Here is a 14,763-nt window from a genome sequence, read left to right on the forward strand (position 1 = left end):
TACCACGAAATAATATAACAGCCCTTTCTCAATCTAATGCAGGGTGAAGGGCTGCCCACGCTGTGTAGGTCAAGGGGATTGTTTTACCATACCTCACTGTGTTAGTCAGTGTCGGTTGGCTTAAGTGGGAAGCCCCGGATGGGTCCAGACATCTCTCACATCACTAATAAGCCAGAAATATAAATTATCATTGTAAGTGTCAATCGTAAAAATAATAGCGAAAATAATAAAGTAATAGGAACTTTAACAGACTTTTCAAATGACTTATTTTAAAATGTGAGTTGACTCCAGTTGTATTCATTATACTGAATTCAGAAGATTAAGTGATGTTCGATTATAACTTTATATAAGCAATTTTATTACTTATAAAATAGTTACAACAGTTATGCAACTTTATTTTTTAATGTTTACGTATTTGACATGATCTTATTAGAACATACAGAATTGTATGTGGTAATTTCAATTTCAATATTTTGTGCCATTTATTATATAAAAAAATCCCAATATAAATGCCGGGGCATTTAAGTAAATCTATTCATCTTTGTCAAATTGTGAAAAAATAACAACGCCTCAAGTTCTTTTTTTTAAATACTTGCAAAGAACCCTCATTAATGTTTTAGCTGTAGTATAATTGGAACGTATCATTAATTACAGCGTTCTTGGGAAAAGGGCAAATTATTATCGTGGCAGGTTCCCTCATCAGGAGGTAATTGCCGTTATTATCATAGTCATTTGTGGGCTCGGTGGAAAGAGATGCAGTGGTTTTAAAACTCCTCCGTTGGAAAATGAACGCTGGAACGGCTGAATGTCTTCAATCCCTGGTATGAATGTATTTTTCCTGAAATCTCAGGGCCCTCAATTAGGTGCTACTCAAAGAGGCTATTTTAGGAGAGCACGCTCCATTCTTTGCTGTTGAATTATGAACTGTATTGGTTCTGCCCATTTCCTCTGAGTACTGCAAAAGTTAATGTTCTGACAGCTGGGCTGAAAAAGTCACGAGCTGATATTAAACCAGTGACGGGTGCATTGCCCACCGATTTGATGCCATACTTGAGCGAGCAATGCTGTTTTATGTACAGTAGTAGGCAATGGATAATTCGCCCACCCACCCCCAGCGATTTGATATCTCATCAATTAAGGTTAGGATTAGATTCATTAATAAATTATTTTTCAACTTCTTGTCATCGTCTCATGTTAAGTTATTCTTTTTGTTCTGCTCTCATTCATATAGCGATGTCAACTTCATTATCTTAAATGTATCATGAGCCATTTTTTCAGAATTTAAAATAATTTGTTTAATGGGTGCATTGCGCGAGTAAAACAAATATATCAATATTGATCGATGGATCAATGCATTGTTTTAGGCCGAGTATTGTAAAAAGGTCATTTAATCCTGCCGTGGTGTAATTCTTAGCACCCTGAACTTTGCATCCAGAGGTCAGCAATTCGATCTCCTGGTCCATAATAGAGGTTTTTGGGTTACATCGTGTAAATATAAAAGTCGTCGTTAACCAGTCACCACCCGACACAGCCAATTAGTAAGGGTTTGTCACGTAAACAAAACATGCCAATTAGTTACCAGTTCAGCACACCGCCTGTGTGTTGGAGAGTAAACCCACAACATTTACAATTCGAGTACGACGTTTCACCAGCAATCACAACCAGCTTCATCAGGCGACAACCAAAGTTGTGGAGAAATCCTCGTGTTTCCGTCTTAAATAGAGGGATACATGTGACGTCATCACTTGCGAGCCAATCAGGTGCGAACTCTGGGGGGGGGGTTAATTTATTAATATAAATTAGAATGAATATGCATTACCGGTTGAGTTATTCATAGTGTAATGAACGTGCATTATGCATGCACACCATGCACGTACGAATTGGCATGTTTTGTTTACGTGACAAACCTTACTAATTGGTTGTGTCGGGTGGTGGCGGGTTTGACGACACATTTATATTTACGCGATCTAACACAGCAACCTCTATTATCGATAATATCGGTCGTGGAAGCCTCTGTGTTAAATCGATCTTCTAGCACGGCATTTGAAACAATGTGCAAGCTTCAGTCCAGCCAACAACAAAAATGGTTGCAGCACAGTCTAATGTCAGGTCGCGGTGGGATAAAGTGTGGGTACTCCCATCAAGGGTGTCGCCATGGAGTCAACATTGGGGGGGACCAAATCTTCCATGGGGTCTAGGGGTCTCCACCCCCCAAGAAAAAAAAAATCTAAATTTGAAGACGAATTTCCTGCCTAAAATTTTGAAAAATTCACTAATACATGTCATGGACTTTTTTGAATTTTTTTCAATAATGTCTATTAGTGTATTGTATTACATTGCTCTGTTTTTTCTTTTTTACTTCTTGTTTCATTGTAATGGCTGAGATTAGGGATTAATATAGTACAACCATAACCACAATCATATAAACAGAAATCTATGCATTGTTATATGAAGACAAATCCAGATATTGTGGCATAGGTTTAGCAAATAGTTGTTTTTATTTACATACCATAGCAATATTTTTTTAAATAAATATTGTTTATAGCAATATATTGCGGGGACATTTTGAGCATATTTGAATATTGGGGGGGATGTGTGTCCCCCGATATATATTATAATTACGGCCTTGACTCCCATCCATTCTAAGACGTCTGTGTTGATTTGTGCAACGCTGCAAGTCTCATATTCACATCGCTCGTTGCAATGTTAAGGCATCAATTCCCTCTGCTGGATGTTTAGGAGCATAGCACACATGTAATTCCATTGGGTTTAAAGATTCACACGCCCATTTCTACAGGAGGAATTCGATGGATGATCGTGATTATTGCCACGGTTCGATTCAAGGATCGATTGTTTTTATCACACTGAATTGCAATGCCTCTTTTTGGCTACACGTGTGACTTGAATCCACTCCGCGCAAATAATATGAATAGTCGAACATCAGTTCTTATGCAATTTTATGAATATATTATGAGCTTAAAAGTCAATGTTGTTAAACTGATATGTCGGTCCACCTTTAATTTCCAACAAACTGATGTTTTGTGGTGCGTTACACATTGGTTTGGTGCTGAGGTGGGTGCAGTGGTTAGCGCGCTGCGTTTACTGAACACTCGAGTTCAACTCCCGGCCATGGCTAACATTAGTGAGTGATATCCGAACCGGGCCTCTCCTCCACACCCTTCGATAACCCGCACTGACCAGAGTAGTGCAGTATGGTTCCATAAAACAGCATGCCACAAATGGAGTGTGGTGGCCTCCATCCATTGGTGGATTGAAAATCTCTTGAATTGGTCGTAGTTATTTATTAACACAGTATTTGGCCTGATCGCCAAACGCACGTATGCAGGTTTGATGGGCGGCATGGACATTGTGGTGTAAGAAATTATGGAACAGTTGGGGGTGCTTGGCAAAAGTTGCTGCTTGTGGATTATTGTTTTCTTTGCACTTACAGCTCGTGACAAAGTACAAGTGCTGATGGAGACCCTACCCTCCTGTCCTCACAAGGGAACCACCAGCGCACCCCCTCCACATCTGTCCGTGCTGCCCGTGTGTGTTTGGGAAAGTGACGTGCCATTGTGAGACATGTCTGCACTCTTTATCTGGTAAACTATGTATTGCTTTGTTTCGCGTTGTGTTATCTCACCTTTTCTGCACAGAACAATCCACAAATGTCAAGGGTAAGTAAAGGCAATGCGTTGTTCATTTGAAAATGAATGTGTGGTTTGAGTGCAGAGTAAATACCAGAGGTGTGGACTCGAGTCATGTGACTTGGACTCGAGTCATGTGACTTGGACTCGAGTCATGTGACTTGGACTCGAGTCATGTGACTTGGACTCGAGTCAGACTCGAGTCATGAATTTTATGACTTGCGACTCGACTTGGACTTGCATAACAATGACTTTGTCCCACCTATGAGATGTGGACTCGAGTCATGTGACTTGGACTCGAGTCAGACTCGAGTCATGAATTTGATGACTTGCGACTCGACTTGGACTTGCATAACAATGACTTTGTCCCACCTATGAGATGTGGACTCGAGTCATGTGACTTGGACTCGAGTCAGACTCGAGTCATGAATTTGATGACTTGCGACTCGACTTGGACTTGCATAGCAATGACTTTGTCCCACCTATGAGATGTGGACTCGAGTCATGTGACTTGGACTCGAGTCAGACTCGAGTCATGAATTTGATGACTTGCGACTCGACTTGGACTTGCATAACAATGACTTTGTCCCACCTATGAGATGTGGACTCGAGTCATGTGACTTGGACTCGAGTCAGACTCGAGTCATGAATTTGATGACTTGCGACTCGACTTGGACTTGCATAACAATGACTTTGTCCCACCTATGAGATGTGGACTCGAGTCATGTGACTTGGACTCGAGTCAGACTCGAGTCATGAATTTGATGACTTGCGACTCGACTTGGACTTGCATAACAATGACTTTGTCCCACCTATGAGATGTGGACTCGAGTCATGTGACTTGGACTCGAGTCAGACTCGAGTCATGAATTTGATGACTTGCGACTCGACTTGGACTTGCATAACAATGACTTTGTCCCACCTATGAGATGTGGACTCGAGTCATGTGACTTGGACTCGAGTCAGACTCGAGTCATGAATTTGATGACTTGCGACTCGGCTTGGACTTGCATAACAATGACTTTGTCCCACCTATGAGATGTGGACTCGAGTCATGTGACTTGGACTCGAGTCAGACTCGAGTCATGAATTTGATGACTTGCGACTCGACTTGGACTTGCATAACAATGACTTTGTCCCACCTCTGGTAAATAGAACTGGAAGATAGAAATCGCAAGTTTATTTAAAATGCTTTAGTGGTTTAGGATTATGAGCAATAGCAATGTTATTCCTTTCGTGCTTGCAGAAGGTGTAACAAAGTAGCATCTCAGCTTTTGCCCAACCTTGAACAAATGTTGTTCACGTATGAACTGGACATCGCGAGATGAATTTCCAGCATGAGTTGTGCTCGTAGTTTAAGCCAAATACATATTGATATTTAAAAAACACGCAAACCTATTGTTTTCTCTGAGTACGTATGTCCATTTTTGTGGATGCCACAGTTATGTATGATGTCTAAAAATGTGCGGCAGATAGTTTACCTTCATTCCAGTATTATTGTGTTTGATCATTCACCTGCATCTGAAAATGGTGTAGAATCTAAACATTCCCTATTGAAAATAGGATATATTTATTTTGCTTTTTGTTAACAGAAGAATATTGGGATATGAACACTGGATTGAAAAAACATTTGTTATCTGGTGAAACAATATTTTTCATTTAAAATATACAGTTCCGTTCTTTATATGTTGAATTTGTATTTAATGAAGACCTTTGCAATTGTTGTAGGCGTTAGATATGGCTTTACTGCCTATCAGTAACATTGTATATTGTCTACTAGGAGTGTACCTTTGGTTCGGAATCGCATCAACCCAATTGTTGCAGGAAAATCGAGAAACGTTTTGGGGACTTGCCCAATTAAGGTTGAATGGGAACATGACCCGATCATCATTGGATTACATCCTAAGGGGCTTATCGGGTGCCTATATTTAGGATCCGATTACGAAGGATTAACAATGTCTGTAGGAATAGAATCGATTGCCTGCCAGAGTCGAGATGTGTTTCGCAAACCTAATCTGTTTACCGTTTCACTGCAGTATATGAAGCTAGCGTGCTGATCTGTAAGCCAGTGCTTTTGGAAAAATTGGCAGATCGCGTGGAGATTTGTGCAGTGAGACTGCCCAATCCGCGAGGCTGTTGGCTAGCCAGGATGAATCAATGTTCTTGTGCGTTCACGAACCCATCTGTGTGGACCTGTCAGTTCTACTCTGATGGGTATTGGTTTCCTCCCACAAGCGCACACAGTCATGAATGGAATTGTTCAAATGTCCCCAAGGCAGGACCCCTCCTGAAAATTGACTTTGATACTTAGAAAGGCTTGCCTGGGAAAATAGTTCACTCTTTAGTATTTCAGTAACAACAACAACAACAACAAAAGTAGCTTAACACTGTTGTGTGTTGTTATTTAAGTCTAAAGGGATTGCGTTATATATTCTTACGCATTAATTAAAGTGATCTCAATTCACCAGGATTGGTGATTGTTGGTTGAATTGGATTGGGGTCAAATTGTTACCCCAATCTGAACGTCGTGATCAGGTCCAATTGGGCTCTAACTGTGCACCCCCTAGTCGTCACAATATAAAACAAACCGCAGCAAAGTTGTTACGTGACATAGAGGCAAAGAGTCATTGCGGTATTTTATACTTGGTTCTTTGGAGTATTTTAAACTTTTTAAAATTAGTATTAAAAAATAGAGCAGTATTACACTTTATTTTGGATAATGTCTGGAATATGTATTGGAATGTGTACAGCTTAATGTCATAGTAAATAGTCCATAAACTTCCTAAAATTACTGAAACATCTTCATCAGTGAGATGTGTTGTCTGGCTGTGGTTCACCTCCGTAATTCTGCATCGTTAGTGAAATGCTGCTCGGGGGCAATGCAGCGAAGATGAAGGGGGTTGAGATGGGCGACTGAGTTGGGCTGTTGAAGGGTATAGCGCAGGCACCAGTAGCAATGCGACATCATGTCCCTGACATCGGTATTCACTGTTAATTATAGCACAGCTCCAGGGCATTTCCAGGGCAGCGGCATTTGTAATTGTAATTGAGGTGATTAACGTGTGGCTGGCAATCGTGTGAGGGATGCTCCGGTTCGCACGGTTGGCTACGTAGGATGCAAACGAGATCTTTGTTGTCAAGTAAAACTGTAGAGAAGACCCAAACACGGTCCTATACTGATTTATTCCCTTTGCAATATTTTGGTTACCAGTTCGATCTTCTGGCGCCCCAGTTCAAACAATGGTGCGAGTTTCTTCAACATCCTCCGCCACTTGCCTCTGTCCACCCAACTAGTATGCACGGCTAAACCATAGTTAGTCGATTGACAGACAGGTCGTGGTGGGTGCTGGGATAAGTTGAGAGTACTCCCCATGACATCTCCACACCTCCGATTAGCACGGTTGGCTACCTACGGTGCGAGAGGAGTTCGCCACACATACATCTAATTGGCGTGGAAGAGTAGGCCGAAACACCCTCGAGAAGGGCTATCAAGAGCTCACGTGGAGGCTCTTCTGCCAGCAGTGTCGTGAGCAAGTAATTGCAGGGTTGCACCTTTAGGTAAACAATGTTGCGCCCGCTCTTTTGCCATTGGAACGTGTTTGCTTCATGTGGTGGGCTTGCAAATATATATATTCCGCGTACACATTTGCTGCAGTATATTATTGTTGCTGTTGTATGACTTGTAAGTAAATAAATATACACTACAGTATTATATCGATAGAATGGCACAGCCCTAGATCACACCAAAGGAAACATATCCTATTTCAAAGTGATTTTTTTTTTAATATTGGTATACCATATATGGGTTGCCATATTTTATTTGCTTTTAATGTAATATCATTAAACACAGTGCCTACTTAATGTGTTCACGATCATGAGTCATTTTATATAGGGAGTGTAATGTAGGTTATATCAATTATAATTTCACAGTAGTTGGTGGCGGTCGTCATCGTGTTTGTAAAATGTGGCAAATGCAAGTTTGGTACAAGGGCTAGTGTGCATGGTTAAGAAAGACAAGAGTAGTTTACAACCTCACATGTCTGGAAGGGGACAATTTTTGCTTTAAAAAAAAGCTCCTATTGTTATTTGATGGCACAAAGAAACGCGGCAATGTTTTTCACGAGTTAATATGCCGGCCCACAGATGCAGCAATGCATGCCATGCCATTGTGGTTTGGCAGTATTACAAGTAGGATAAACAAAGGCTGTTTCAGAGAATCTGACCACCGGAGTGGTGGCTCCGTTTTTGTGGTAAGTGGAATATTTTTGTTTCAAGTGGTGCAAAGAAGATAACCAACAATGTGTAGTATAGTCATAAAAAAGTGTTACATCAAAAGATGTCTCTTCTTAAGACTTTTAAACATATATGTGTGTTTCGTTGTGTGCACTGCTACATATTTACAATATTGGTCGAGCATATTTTTGGGATAATTTTTTTTTTCAAAACTGATGTAACACGTAATTATACTCTTTCTGGACTGTTGTTTCAATATGAAAAAACATTTGAAAAGAACTGCACACGTGTATAGTTTCACTTCTCATTCACCGCGTCAAATGACACTGGACTCACAACTGCATCTGTGATATGTGAACGACACTTCCATGTATGTGTTGATAACTTCTGCTTGCATTTAATGCCTTTTTCTTATGCCTCCTCTTGTGTACTCTCTCTCTAACCCCGTTGCTATTTGAACTGGAAGGGCACGGCTTAATTTCCTCAGTCGATACATTCCAAAACGCTGCTTGGCTGGTTGGATTATGGGTTTAAGGCACTACTACTAGAGTATAATAATCGTCTGTTATTGTACCCTATAGTCCTATGCTACTATGAATGGGGTTAGGACCAAAAATAAAGGGATTTGGATGTGTCGCGACAAAAATGTTTCCTAGAACAGTGTTCTGGACTGTTCTGGACTGTTCTGGATGGAAATTAAGCATTGTAAGGTTTGTGGTTGTGATATCAGTTGGAAAATACACTATCTTTTGTGGGACTGCATATGGTGCACTATTGCATTGATTAATGCTCAACGAATTGGAGAGTTGGGTGGAGGACGGTGGAAGTATCAACATAATGGAAGCAATCCCAGGAAGCTGAACCGCATAGGAGAGGGGTGAACACATTTTTATATATTCATGTGTAAAATCAAGAATCAAACAAGGTTTGGGTGATTATTGTACCAAAAGCTCATTGTGCTGTTTGTGCATTTGCTCAGGTTTTTGTGCAATATACCTATGGACATTAATTGTTGGTCGTTTATTTTAATCACATTCAAGTGGGTGTTCGTATTACAATGGACATCAAGAGTGGTAGAACATCACAAGGGCTCCAGCAATGTTGACCATTGGGGGGCAGCACTTGCACTCTAATCTCGTGTGCATAATGTTAATGCCTTGGCACTGGACTGAAAGCAGCTGTGTTAATGAAGTCTCGTTGAACTTCACATTTTGGGCCCTGAAATGTTATTGATTGAACCAAGTAATGCATCACTCCGTTGATTATGCTAATTTTTATCATGTTGACATCGCAACATGGATACCCATAATGCAATGCGCCAGAAACATTTTCTAATGCTTATTTTAATACAAATTATTTACGTAGTAATAAATGTATTAATATAGGGCTTGCTATTCGATAACCACTCATAGGTAACTATTAATCTTAATAAAAAAAAAACTGGTCCTCAGCAAAAAAACTTAAATATAGATCAGGCGCTATCATGTAAAGTGCAGTTTCCAACTGTTATCCGCTGTCTCGCCTCTCTATGTGCAATGAAGAAGGGTCATTGTCTGAAACGTTGCCTTTAATATATGTTATTCTTCAGGCCGCAGTGTTATTGACCAATGTGTTGAGTGTAATGCTCGTGGCAGTGTGGTGTGCCGTCTCCTCTCGTTGCCCAAGACACGACACGATTAGAATGCAGGTGGCAGTGTTTTTTTTTAAAATGTTAAAGCAATGCCAGCGGACCCTCACTTAAAACTGATGGCTTATCAAGCTTTTTAATGATTACCTGCAATTGCATTTTGTTGGGAAACAATTGTTTAGTGAATCTTTTGTAATGTACTATTTACATTACATACTGAAAGTTGTGCTGAGTGGTCAATGTTTATTAAAATGTCCATGAATAAAAGGACACCAAAAAATGTGTTTAAGGTTGTTTTTGCGTTTTTATTTACGTTTCATCGTCATTCATTATCCGTGATCCAAAAAAACCGTCGCCATCTCTCATGAACCTGGGATGCAACATCCACCGTGAGTGCACATGAGCTTATTTTAAAGTAAAGTTTAGGTTTGATTATTGTTTACGTCTCATTGCACACACTTGATGGCTTGGAAGATGTTGTTCTAGATGGATGGAAAATAAATACTGCACTGTGATCTTTTTTTGGCAGTGAGAAAAAGTACTTAGTTTAATATGCAGTACTGTACAATACAATGCAGTGCCCTATTATTCGATATGCAGTAGAACAGAGCTAAACTATTTGTCAAATGTTTATAGATAAATGAGTGATACTACAATTACGGTGTTCAATACTTTTGTTAAAAAAAACTGAGTCGTTTGAGCACTCACATACTAAGGAAATACAATAGTCAATAAAAATTTATAAAAATTACTAAAATATATTTTGGGATCCATATTTGCGTTATGAATGTATTTAATGTAGTTAATGTTACGAACAAGTAGTTTATATCCGGTCCAGTTGAAGTAAAATGAAATGCTATTTAAGTAAATAAATACTGTTAATATACAATAATTTCAAAATGTAATGTGCACAGTGCTCACACATTTTCAAATGTGTGAACAAGCACAGAAGGCAGTGATGCACCGCAAAACATTTCCCAAACTCTAGTTCTCTCTCTCTCTATATATAAAAAGATGTTTTCAGCCAATTAATGAATGTTTACATATGGGAGCAAACCGGAGCACCCAGAGGAAACCCATGCTTGCGAGAGATTTGAGACATGCACATCCCATGCAGACCGAAAACAAGTCAAGTCCACCACATTTGCTGTAGTGTACTGCCGTCTCCTGGCGAGCTAGGGTATGGCTCCTCGACAGCCACGAGCTAAGAGTTTCACAACATTTGTGTTTGATCCACCAACCCTCGCCTTTACCGGGCTGTATTACAGGCACACAGCTGAGTGGATTATAGTCTTAAAAAATGTGCTCTTTGTATTCCCATGCCAAAAACAATCAAAACCATCACCTTGCCATACATAGCAGGGGTCACCAAAAAGATTTCCAAAATCATGAGCAAGCACAAGATCCAGGTTCGATTCAACACAGTACATGAAATGTGTGATCTGATCCCATCTGTGAAGGATGTGATCCCTGACATGCAATACCCCGGTGTCTACAAACTAAGCTGTGTCTGCGGCAGTAGTTACATTGGGGAAACTAAGTGACATGTCTCGGACCGTGTTCGTGAACATAAGTCAGATCTGAAACACGGGAGGATCAATATCTCGGCCGTGGCTGATCATTGTTTTAATACTGTGGGCACACACGGAATAGATTTTTCCAACAAAGATTCGTTCATGAAGCCATCCAGATATATAAACACAAACACAATTTCAACCGAGAAGATGGGTACAAACTGAGCAATTATTGGAATGACGTTGAAGTCATAACTGGCTCTGATGTTTCCATCCTACCTGCCGATGTTAGCAGTTATTTCCGACTCTCTGAGTTGCATTGCCAGGTTGGAGGTCTTTGCATTGACAGGCTGTATGTCTTACTAGCACAGTCACCGATTCTCCTTTCCCTCGATGTGGCGGTGGCTACTTTTACAGCCTCAGGGCACCCTCCGTTCTCACAATACTAATCTCTGATAATAGGTTTTCCCCCTTTTTTCTGCCACCAAAACAGGTGTTAAGATGTTAAAACACCAAACTGAAACCTTTTACAATGAATCATGTCTGCATTAACCACAATGCTTGTGGTCAGAATGCAAACAAAACACATACTCTGAAACTGATTGGTCCACACCAGAGACAGCTTCTTTTGAGCCTCGTCTCTCTCAATACAATGGCCACCCCCACAGCCTCAGGGTGCCCTCCGATCTTACATTTACATGCAAATACCATCTCTAGCCCCGCCCACTTACCCTTGGGTTGCACCCATCTCAGGCCGATATAACATTCTATTTCAGCAGCTCTCTCACTGTATTTTTTCACCTGAAGACAATTGCTTGTGTTGCGATCGAAACGTCGTGATTTTTTATTATTTTTCTATCTACGTGATTTTACCGAAAGACCCAAAGAGTATGAATTCCTGGAGTCATGAAAGCTTTAAGTCAAGATATAACAGATCAGATTGTGATTTCCACACAAGCAAATTGATACATTTTCTACTCGACCGGAATTAGTTTTTTTTCAATTCTACGTGAATGGCCTAATGGTTTATAATGTCATGCTTTTTCGTCTTTTTTAACCTATGTAGTTTTGCAATTACTCTGTAAATGCAATGTTTTGTTTCACATTTATCATTTGTGCTATGAAGATCGATGGCGAAAATAAACCTATTACAACAATTACATTGCTTGCAAGTAATAATGTTACGTGGGCAATTCCATTATTGCTGACCTATGTATGCACCCTTCCTCTGTGTTTTTGACCTCGGTTTTATTTGAATGCAAGGGTATTTACGTAAAGGTCATAGAAAAATATGCTTTTGCAGCGCTTGTTCACATGGTACAACACACAAAGCTGCGTGCATTCCGCGAGTTCAGAAACATTTGAGAATGGAGACGAGAGCCCGGCAGTAATTACCAATGCAAATGCCACGTGTATAATCAATATCAGAAGCTGAATACGGGTATTTGCACTCGCCTTGCGAGCAAGGCCGACAGTTGCGCAATGAATACGCCACTCAAGGCAACGCGTTTGTTTCAAAACCAGAATACGTATTTATTCTGGGGAAATCCGATGAGCTGTGAAGCTCTTTTTCACAAATGTCCAGATGTTTAAATGGAGATATCCTCTCTATTGAGAACTTCTTCTTCCGATATGTCCCGGGTTTTTGTGGACCACGGAGCCGGGAAGATGGACTCTTTGTTCTAGCTGTTTGACGGAGTTTCCCTCGGACTCTGCTGATTCGGGGATTCTCGGTGACTCCGCTGTCTGGGTGTGCGTGTATGGGTGGTGTCATTTTAGTTTTAACTGAGTCTGTGATGTCCTTCACTCGTTGTTCTTTCATGTCTTTTTGTTTTCTCTCCTGCTCCATCACCCCTATCTTTTTTCTCTGCTTTGGCCGAGTGGTTTTGTAATGTTGTGGTTGTAAGGCACTTTAGAGATGCATTTGGCATATAAGCACTAAATAAATACCAACGCCTTGATGTTCATTTTTATTAAAACGGCCAAGATATGAAGATAGAAACATTTTACTTTTCATCGTGGCGAATCTGAATATATCTCTATGCACAAATGGCTTCTCCGATTGGGCACTGCACTGGCTCGATGTGGCATCTAATTGTGTGAGCCTTGTACAACTGGGGAAGAAAGGGGCACCCATATCAGGCAGGTGATGCATACAGTCATTATTCCCGTGGGCGGTTTTTTAGCCTTTGCACAAGGCTAAATGTAGATCCAGTTGTTTCGATTTAGGCCAGAGCAGAGTAGCCCTGCCATTCGTAATTTCCAGTTATTATTCAACGCCATTGGTCGACACACTAACACAGATGTGTATGAAACACGCGAATTTAAGTGAGTTACGGACATCAGGTTTTCATAAGTAAAGTTGTGACATTAGTTGCGGTTGTTTTGTTTGGATGAAACAACGGAGATTTTCAACGTATGCCATACCAAAAGGGAAACCGGATAAGCATGGAATGCGTCCTAGAACACGTCTCACGAGGAGATGGAGCGATGAAATTAACTCATGTGCGGGTACTAAGTAGATTTTCGCAGCATTGCAGGATGGTGTGAGATGGTGACAGCTTGGCAAGGCGTTCATCCAGCAGTTGATTGATCATGGAAGATTGATGATGGGGCATTTGGTTCCATACCAGTGTACATATCTATAGTCATGGCAATGTTCACAATTCACAAAGCCCACTATAGTTTGTTTTTATTTGCTGGTGAGGAGTGCAACTCGTTTAATTGACGACTGATATGCATGTCAACGTTTATCGGAATGCACCAACGCTTGCCTGTAGCCAGACCTGTTCGCTTGGGAGGAGGCTGGCGTCGGTTTCAAGCGACAGTTCTGCACAGGAACTTAAAGCAATTGGCAGTGCGTCCCGAATGCAAATTATTCAAACTCTCCGTGCTCGATCCACCAACTTCGTGCACCTGAGTATACCAAGGACAGATCTGCGTTCAATGGGTGATAGTAATTCTAGATTTGAAGCTTTCGTGACTGCAAGGATTCATATTCTTAGGTTTTTTCGGTAAAGTAACGTAAGGATAAAAAATTAAAATTAATAAAAGTAAAATAAAAAAATCACGACGTTTCGGAGGCAACACAAGCTTCCGTCTTCAGGTGGAACCGTCTTCAGGTGGAACCGTCACAGCTATCGTGCTGTGACGGTTCCACCTGAAGACGGAAGCTTGTGTTGCTTCCGAAACGTCGTGATTTTTTTTATTAATTTTTATTTTACATTTTTCCTACATGACTTTACCGAAAAAACTAAGAATATGGGTGATAGTAGCCAGGCGTCCCGTTTGTGGCATTGTCTTGCACCCAAGTCCGTTGGGGACGCTCCGTCAGTCGAGCTTTTTAAGGCTCGTGGTCGGGTTGTTTTCCTCTTCGTTTTTATATCAAGGTTTTTTTTTATTACTGGGATTGCACTGTAAAGCGCTGTGATGCCTTGCGTGAATGGCGCGATATAAAATCGAGTTGCACTTTCTTACTTAAGCTAGAAAATGCGAGGCAGAGCTCTTAGCACCGCTGCTGCCTCCCCCCAAGTAAAGGCTCAACCCGGTCACTCCCCAAGACTGATGTTGTCTATCGTGCCCTGCATGCTATTTCCATGCATTCGTGAACATCCATTCAGCTGTAAATACAATGCGTATAAAGCAGCGTAGTGTGTATTAAGAGCGAATGCCAATTCCTTGTCGGGTTATTTTTCGTGGTTGTTTTAAAGCTGTTCTATTGACTGACCTTGAGTGATACGCT

At 40.8% G+C, this 14,763-nt stretch overlaps 1 protein-coding gene across 2 annotated transcripts in view; it reads left to right on the forward strand.

The window, feature by feature from the left end:
• The window catches only part of LOC144719897 (syntaxin-binding protein 6-like), a 60,905-nt gene extending 51,114 nt beyond the window's left edge, over positions 1-9,791 (forward strand). For both annotated transcript variants that reach the window (XM_078596207.1, XM_078596206.1), the window contains exon 6: positions 3,452-9,791. In XM_078596207.1, coding sequence (XP_078452333.1) covers positions 3,452-3,475 — 24 coding nt within the window. In that variant the 3' untranslated portion in view covers positions 3,476-9,791. The remainder of the gene's footprint in view (positions 1-3,451) is intronic.
• Positions 9,792-14,763: the final 4,972 nt, after the last annotated feature.

The sequence above is a fragment of the Lampetra planeri genome, chromosome 7 (genome assembly GCF_965212315.1).
Source record: "Lampetra planeri chromosome 7, kcLamPlan1.2.h2, whole genome shotgun sequence".
Lineage (NCBI taxonomy): Eukaryota > Metazoa > Chordata > Hyperoartia > Petromyzontiformes > Petromyzontidae > Lampetra > Lampetra planeri.